General features: G+C 46.2%; 1 protein-coding gene across 4 annotated transcripts in view; it reads left to right on the top strand.

Moving 5' to 3' along the window:
• Positions 1-1,226: 1,226 nt before the first annotated feature.
• The window catches only part of LOC147639819 (uncharacterized), a 74,291-nt gene continuing 67,373 nt past the window's right edge, over positions 1,227-8,144 (top strand). For 2 of the 4 annotated variants that reach the window (XM_086774402.1, XM_086774397.1), the window contains exons 1-3: positions 1,227-1,503; positions 1,598-1,660; positions 7,810-7,919. In XM_086774402.1, the coding sequence (XP_086630528.1) occupies positions 1,347-1,503; positions 1,598-1,660; positions 7,810-7,919 (330 nt within the window). In that variant the 5' untranslated portion in view covers positions 1,227-1,346. Of the gene's footprint in view, positions 1,504-1,597; positions 1,737-3,022; positions 3,414-7,809; positions 7,920-8,144 lie in introns of all 4 variants that reach the window. The other 2 variants (XM_086774411.1, XM_086774407.1) reach the window with 2 other exon arrangements.

The following is an 8,144-nucleotide window of genomic DNA, read 5'->3' as shown; positions in this document are numbered from 1 at the left end:
CAGTGATTCAATCAACCATGCTCTACTGCATCTCCCTTCAAGGCACAAAACTTACCTACATTCGTGCTAATCAACCAAGGTAGAGATGCCCAAAAGGTCCAAGCAACTTCTTTTGAACACAAAACCTTGAAGGAGTGGGTAGGGAGGACTTTGTTGTACAACCCTAAAAAGGTTCATGGAGGAACTTCTTTTGAACACATTAGTAAACTCCGTGACTTAGGAAGGAGTGGGTAGTGAGCTTGTTGTATAGCCCTAAAATGGTTCGTGGAGGAACTTCTTTCGAACAAATTGGTAGACTTTATGACTTAATGGGTGGGGAGTTTGTTGTACAACCCTAAAAAGGTTCGTGGAGGAACTTTTTTTGAACACAAAACTCTTAGAGACCACATGTATATTATTTAGAGATCGATACTCTTCTTGTTTTGGATGCCAAACTCTTGGATGAGAGCACTTTCTTTACAAAATTGCCTTCTTACTAACCTTTTGAGATTAGAGATTGAGAGTCTTCCTGTTTGGGTGCCAAACTCTTGGATGAGAGCTCTTTCTTTACAAAATTGCCTTCTTACTAACCTTTTGAGATTAGAGATTGAGAGTCTTCTTGTTTGGGTGCCAAACTCTTGGATGAGAGCTCTTTCTTTACAAAATTGCCCTCTTACTAGCCTTTTGAGATGCTCTTTATAAACTCTAAGAAACCATATGTATATTATTTAGAGATTAAGAGTGTTCTTGTTGTGGGTGCCTGAGTGTTCTTGTTGTGGGTGCCTAACTCTAGGATGAGAGCTCTTTCTTTACAAAATTGCCCTCTTAATAACCCTTGCCTTGTATGATTTAGTTCCCTTTTCCTAAAGTTGTACTAGTGTAAGCTTCTTTGTTATCCACAATTTTGTGCCTTTCAAAGTTCTTGGTTCCCTAAGGATTGCAATCCCATCTTCCTTGGTTTTGAAAGTGAGCTTGGCCTGATTATTACCGTGGTAAGTGATGCAGGATGTCGTTTATATACCCCATTCACTTTTGGCAAGTTTCCATAAAGCTTTCTTTCACATCCTAACACCCCCGGGCTAGAGACTCCTTACGCGAAGCTATAACTTTTTCATGTGTTGTGTCATGGGAATGAAGTGCAACACGGACGAATGGGACCCTAGCCTAAACTCAATGGAAGGTTTAGTCTAGGCTCTTCGCTTTGTGAACTTAGTCTTTAGACTAGGCTAAGTGGAACTTCTTATGTGTATATGTGGTGGCCGGCCATGCCAAGTAGGAGAATGGATAAAACCCTTACGGTTTTCCTGGCCATGTTTAGTAGCACAAATACTTGGGAATGAATGAACAATATATATTAACTGGAAAGGATGATACTGGCGTCCTCCTGGTCGTGCCCATCATCATTGTCATCGGCATCATCTTCACCATGGAAGAAGTTCTGCAGAAAGCATTTTGCAGGTGGCCAAGCACAACAGCAGCAAGTGAACTGCACAGCCCCTACCAAAGCAATGGCTGCACTGCCTTGTGCAAGCTCGCTCCCTTCTCTTTTCCTTTGTGCGCGTGTGTGTGTCGCCTTTGTAGTGGGCTTTGTTCTGACGCATTTATTTCTTTATCACAGTGGTTCTTCAGGCGCGCATATCAGCTGCTGCCAGCACAGGGCGACTGGACCTCAGCAATTGCGGTAGCGTTCTGCTCTTCTTGTTCGAGTCTGGGTCCTGTACATACCTCTCAACTGCTCTTGGATTGCAAAGCTCAATGTGTGTATAACCATGTCGGACTATGTGATCATGGATAACAATGAGCATGTTTAGCTTAATGTGCATATGACTATGTCTGATAGTGATACTGGATAGAAAAGATCATGTTACCTCAATGTGCATATGACTACGTGTGATCATGGATAAAGAAAGATCATGTTTAGCTCAATGTGATAAAGATCATGTTTATACTTCGACATATACTTGTTGCTTGCTCCTTTACTCACAGAAAATGCACAAAGTATGTTGCATGTATCAACACTATGATAAGTGCATTTACCAATTCATGTGTTAGGGTCCTTTTAACCACTGCAGATATATTATCATGAGCTCCCTTGCCACATGGCCTGATCTTACGGAACTCCAGGTCATCTCCACGTTGATCAGGGCAAAATACCTTCCATCAAAGTAAAGTAGCCTAGCTGCCTTAACTAGGATACTCCACTGTATGATCACATCTAATACTTTATAAATGCTTTGATCTTGTAGCCACTTGCAATGAAAAAACAAGCAATGCTGAACAAAGAGAGTGTCATGTGTATTATCATCTAAAATCTAAGATGGCATCTCCTTGATTACTACACTCTTATCCTTTGTGTTACACTAATAAGTAACAAGGATGGTGCATTTCACTGCCATGTAAGTGTGGATTAAAAAGATAATTCTTGGCTCGATGTACCGATTATGTTTAGTTCAAAGTATCCATTATGTTTAGCTCAATGTACTCATGGCTATGTGTGACAATGGATTGAAAGATTAAATTTAGTGCATAAGTTGTTAGCTGTCATCTCCTGTCTGCACCTTACACCAGGGCCTTTGTTGTGGGTGTGCCTACCCAGTTTTGGTGTTTCCCCATTTTTCCTCACTCTCCATGTATTTTTTCCCATCTGGGTGTAGGAGGGCTGTCGGCTGATTCAGTTACTAGCCGACTGGTTTGTTGATACCCGACTTGCTGTGCAGCCCTGGCCGACTGTTGGATACCTGGCTGACCTGCTTTTTGTTGGTTGTGGGCTGCTGTTTCTGGTCGTGAGCACATATGCTGCTGTCGGCGTGTTTTGGACTCGCCGACCCGCAGGCTGGGGCCATATAAAATGGTCCCTTGCCCCCCACACTTTCCATATGTTTTGGGTATTGTACCGGATCTTGTATATAGTGCACAGTTCACACAGCTTCACTCTCTCTCTTCTGCATTTGCTCTTCCTTACCCAGTTCAGCGTTTTTCCTGCTAGTGGTTCTCTTGCGTTTGCTCATCTTCATGTTGATGTCTTGCTATGTTGTGCTCTTAGCAGTTTGTCTCATATCCATTGCGTATTCCAACATGGTATCAGAGCCCCAGGTGGCTTGAAGGTTGGAGACAATTGGAGAGCTTGTGGGACTGTTTCTTGAAGACCTCGGAGCTTACGGGAGATTTGAAGAGCTTGTGGGACTATTGGTTTTTTGGTGTTGATTGGAGATCTCTTGGGCTGTTCGGGATTTGGAGATTGGGTAGAAGGCGGCCATCACCGTTGGACAGCTCTTCTTCATCTTTTTTCCCACTCACCCTCCCTTCACAAGACCAAAGTAACCCCCCCAATGGCAGACTTGCTTGAGATGGCTGAGAAGCACGTGAAGATCCCTACACTCTCCACGTTCCCGGTGGACCGACAAGTGGACGGAAACAACTACGGCATATGGAAGGTAATGATGGAGTCGGTATTGGAGTCTTATGACTTGGTTGATTTCATTATTGTTGGTGTTCCACGGCCGGAGTTGGAGGACGGGGAGTTGTTACCCTCTACTAGGAAAGAACGGGAGGCTCAGGCACAATTGTGGGATCGTGTCAATACCCGTGTGCGTTCTTTCATCTTCCTAAATTGCACACCTTAGGCGATCAACCATATAAAACATATGACGCTGGCCAGAGGGATTTGGCAGCATTTGGCTTCTCTGTAAAACAAGGGATCACCCATGAAGTGGATCTCCTTGGAAGTTCAGATGCCGGTGATGGATCCTCCAAAGTCGTTGACGATGCGGGAGCACATCAACAAGTTGCAGGCTGTTCAGCACGAGGTTCTTTAGGCTGGGAAGGAGATATCTTCGGAGGACATGGCCATCACTTTGCTGTCTCATATGACCTCTCAGTTCTCAGCATTTTACTCCTCTTTGATCACTAGTGGCAGGCTCAACACCATCACATGGGAGGAGCTTGTGCCTATGGTCTTGGACCAGGAAGAGCGTTTTACGAACCCTCCACACAGGGTGGAGGTTCTGAGGCCTTGATTGGCCAGCGGTCGCAAGGCCGCAGTAAGGGCAAAGGGAAGGCTTTACAGGAGAAGTCTTTCGAGTAGGAGCCCGACGTGGATCGTGACGCCTTGAAGGCAAAGAGAACTTGTAATAATTGTGGTGAGAAAGCTCATTATTGGAGAAAATGTCCTAAGCAGGACACCGAGAAGGGTGAAGATTCCTTAGCAGTAACCGTGAAGACTCCAGCTTTTGTGCACTTGGAGATTATGGACATCGGCGTTTCATCTTCATTGAGCAGGGAGGCGGCTGGACTCACCGCTAGGGACACTCGGGATTGGATTCTTGATAGTGGTGCTTCCAGGCACATGACTCCTTTCCGAGAGTTATTACATGATCTTTGGAGGCACGTAGGTCACATCCTGATTGGTGACGAGTCCACTATACTATTCACAGTGAGGGTAGTTTAGAGATTGTTCCCGATGGTAAGAGGGGGAAGCATTTCTCCCAGGTTCTTTTTGTCCCATCTCTTGGTTTTCATCTGTTGTCAGTGCATGAGGTTTGCAAGACTGGTGTACGGGTGGAGTTTGAGGAGCATTTTGTTGCTCTCCGGGACAAAGCTACAAGCCAGGTTGTATGGGAAGGCGGAGTGGAGAATGGGATTTACAAACTCTCAGCACTCTCTCTTACAGGTTCTCAGTTTGGTGATGGGTGGCAGATTCGTCATGACCACTTGAATGTGGATACGTTGTAGCAAGCTTTCGAGACGAGATGGTGGATCGCTTGCCACATGCTGGCAACAATAGGCAGGAACATTCCAGTTCTTGTGTTCGTGAGTCAGAGGAGCCTTTACAGGTGAACTATGCTTTGATGTCTCGTATCAGTCGGGACAAAGAGCCTCCGGCAGTTGAGGAAGCTCTTTCCCAGGGGGACTTGTAGAAAAGCCAAGTAAGTGGCAGATGGTGACTTGCAGGTGGAGGTGGATGTTGAGCAGCCTCCAGGCTTTGAGGTTCCAGGTTCAGAGGGGGTGGTTTACAGGTTCCGGAAGGCCCTGAATGGTCTTCAGATGGTTCCCAGGACTTGGGGCGTACCAAGTTACAGTTGATGATGCTTGTGAGCAGGTTGATGCCTCTTTGTTTCGGAATGGGTTTGGTTCATTGATTTGGTTGCTGAACACCAGATTGGACTTGAGCTTCCCGGTGGGGCTGTTGAGCTCATTTCTGCAGACGCCTTTAAAGACTCATTGGGACGCAGGATTACGGATCTTGCGGTTTCTGCAGCGTACGAAGGATCTTGGACTCTGCTGTGATCCTGGAGGGGGGACGACGGATGGAGTTAGACTCCACGGTTGGAGTGACTCAGATTGGGGAGGAGATCCAGACATAAGGAGATTTACATCAGGCTATTGTTTTACCCTCGGCTTAGGAGCTATTTCATGGAGCAACAAGAGGCAGCCAACTATTGCCTTGTCATCTACAGGGGCAGAGTATCGGGCTGCTTGTGGTGCTGCTTGCGAGGTGGTGCGGTTGCAGAGGTTACTTGGTGAGATTGGTTTTCCACAGGAGGAACCTACGGTCATCCAAAGTCACTTTGTTCGTGAGAAGTTTTTTGCTGATGACATCTTGCTAGAGTTTTGTTCGATGGAGGACAATACGGTGGACCTCTTCACGAAGTCTCTACCTCAGGCTATGCTCCGGCCGGCACTCCAGCTCACTGGGGTTGGTTCTACATCCAAGAGCTGAGAGGGGGTGTTAGTAGTCATCTCCTGTCTGTACATTACACCAGGGCCTCTGGTGTGGGTGTGTCTGCCCAGTTTTGGTGTTTCCCCATTTTTCCTCACTCTCCATGTATTTTTTTCCCATTTTTATGGGTGTACGAGGGCTGTCGGTTGATTCAGTTGCTGGCCGACAGGTTTGTTGATACCCGACTTGCAGTCAGCCGCGTGACCGATTGCTGGATACCTAGCCGACTTGCTTTTTGCTGGACGTGGGTTGCTGTTTCTGGTTGTGAGCACATATGCTGCTGTAGGCCTGCTTTGGACTGGCCGACCAGCAGCCTGAGGCCATATAAAATGGCCCCTTGCCCCCCCCACACTTTCCATATATTTGGGGTATTGTACCGGCTCTTGTATACAGTGCAGAGTTCACACAGCTTCACTCTCTCTCTTCTGCGTTTGCTCTTCCTCACACAGTTCAGCGTTTTTCTTGCTAGTGGTTCTCTTGCGTTTGCTCATCTTCATGTTGGTGTCTTGCTACGTTGTGCTCTTAGCAGTTTGTCTCATATCCGCTGCGTATTCCGACATGAGTGTGTGATCATGGATAAAAAAGATTATATTTAGCTTAATGAACATTGCTATTTGTGATTATGGATTAAAAAAGATCATGTTTAGCAGATTGTGCACATGGGTATGTGTGATCTTCATGCATAACAAAGATTATGTTTTAGCTGAATGTGCGCATTGGTTCACATACTGCTGCAAGTGAAAAGAATCACCCATACGGCCTCAAATGGTCATTTTGTTGCTGGCACAACGATAAAGGCCCGACACCCCCATAGTCCACTCCTGCGGAAAGCCAAGCGTGCTAAGAGTTCCCTCCAAGAACGGCCAATCCACTTTGTCATATGCTTTGTGGAAATCTAAAGTGGCCAGAGGTTGCCTGCTCTGCTGAGCCTACTCTGCAGCCTCAAAGAAGGTGAAGATATTGTCCAAGATGCTCCTATCTTCGACAGAGCTTGTTTGAGTGTCATGAATAAGCTCTGGCAGGAACGAGCAAAGTCTACTGCAAATCAACTTTGCCAACCCCTATAGGTGGTCAACAATAAAATGATTGGTCTTCATTGTTGCAATTCCAACTTGTCACCCCCTTTAGGAACTAGACAAATCAAGCCGGATGTCATGCTCTATGGCATCTTGCCAGAGTAGAAAATCCTCTGAAAGGCCAAAAGAAGAGGGTTCTCCAGCCACTCCCACAAGGAGAAAGGCTTGAGAGAGACCATCCTCACCTGGACAAGTGTGCACTCTTGGATACAAAAGCAGCTGCCAACTCCATTTTTGTGAAAGGGGCCATCAAACGCCTACCCATCTCCTCTGTGACCACCTTGGGAGTGCAACTCCAGACTCTGTCTAGCGAATCCGACCTCTGGAGAATCTGCCTCAGTAGAGAACAAGGTAGAGTAGAACTCAGTGGCCACCTCCAAAACCTCATCTGGTGCTGTACGGACTGAGCCCAAGCATTCTCTCAAAGCCCTAAGCTGATGTCGACAAGGCTCTCAAGTATGGCACTCAAAGCTACTCTGGCACGGACCTCGTCATCCCTGAGAGAAGGAACACCAGGATACTGCTGCTGAAGTCAATGGATAAAGGCTAGAGACTGCCTAATAGTGCTTTCCTCCTCCTGCATACTACTACTGCATGCCTCTTGCCATCTCCTGACAAATCCGACACGACGCGACCAAGGTTTTGGCTACCCTCTCCAGCCGCCCTGGGGCCGACACAGAGGGAGGGTCAAGCAAGCAGTAAATGAACTGGCGCATGATCTGACGTAGTGGTCCCACCTTGAATGTTACCTCTGGCAACAGCCCAGTGATCTACATAGAATCTGTCCGATCTCTCTAGCCGCCTGCTGCCCTGCCACCTAAAGCCCCAAGAGAAGGCTAGACTGCCAGAAAGTCTACGAAAGGAGGTCTCATGCCAACTATCCAAACAATGTGCCAAGAACATCGACCGATCCCAACCTTCCTGTTCAGCCATTGCAATCCCAACATCAGGAATTATTATTTGTGTGTGTGCTACCTCTGTTTTCTAATTTATTCTTTATTTTGTAATGGTTTGTATGATTGTTTGCCTTTGTAGGTCTGGAAGAAGTGCCACCGCAAGTGTTTTCCCTGATGGACTTAGTGGAGCTCTCTCTTGCTGGGAACAACATCACTCATATTCAAGATGGCATTCAAAATTTGACTAGTGTAAGTCTTCACTTAATCTTCATGTTTTCAAAGTCACCAACTCTTTTGTTTGGGTTGGAGTCTTCACCACATGCTTAAATTGCATGTTCGTTTCTAATGGGTATTCTCACTCTTAACTGTCAAGGTGCTTATTTACACTTTGAAATACATTTCAACTTCCATTATTACAGGTCAAGAACTTGGCTGTCAAAACAGCAAAACCAGATACAAGCTCATTTGTATCAC

Source organism: Cibotium barometz, chromosome 3 (genome assembly GCF_041138505.1).
Source record: "Cibotium barometz isolate CiBa-2024 chromosome 3, ASM4113850v1, whole genome shotgun sequence".
Classification (NCBI taxonomy): Eukaryota; Viridiplantae; Streptophyta; class Polypodiopsida; order Cyatheales; family Cibotiaceae; genus Cibotium; species Cibotium barometz.
The sequence above is the reverse complement of the archived record's forward strand: the minus strand, read 5'-3'. Positions and strand labels throughout refer to the sequence as shown.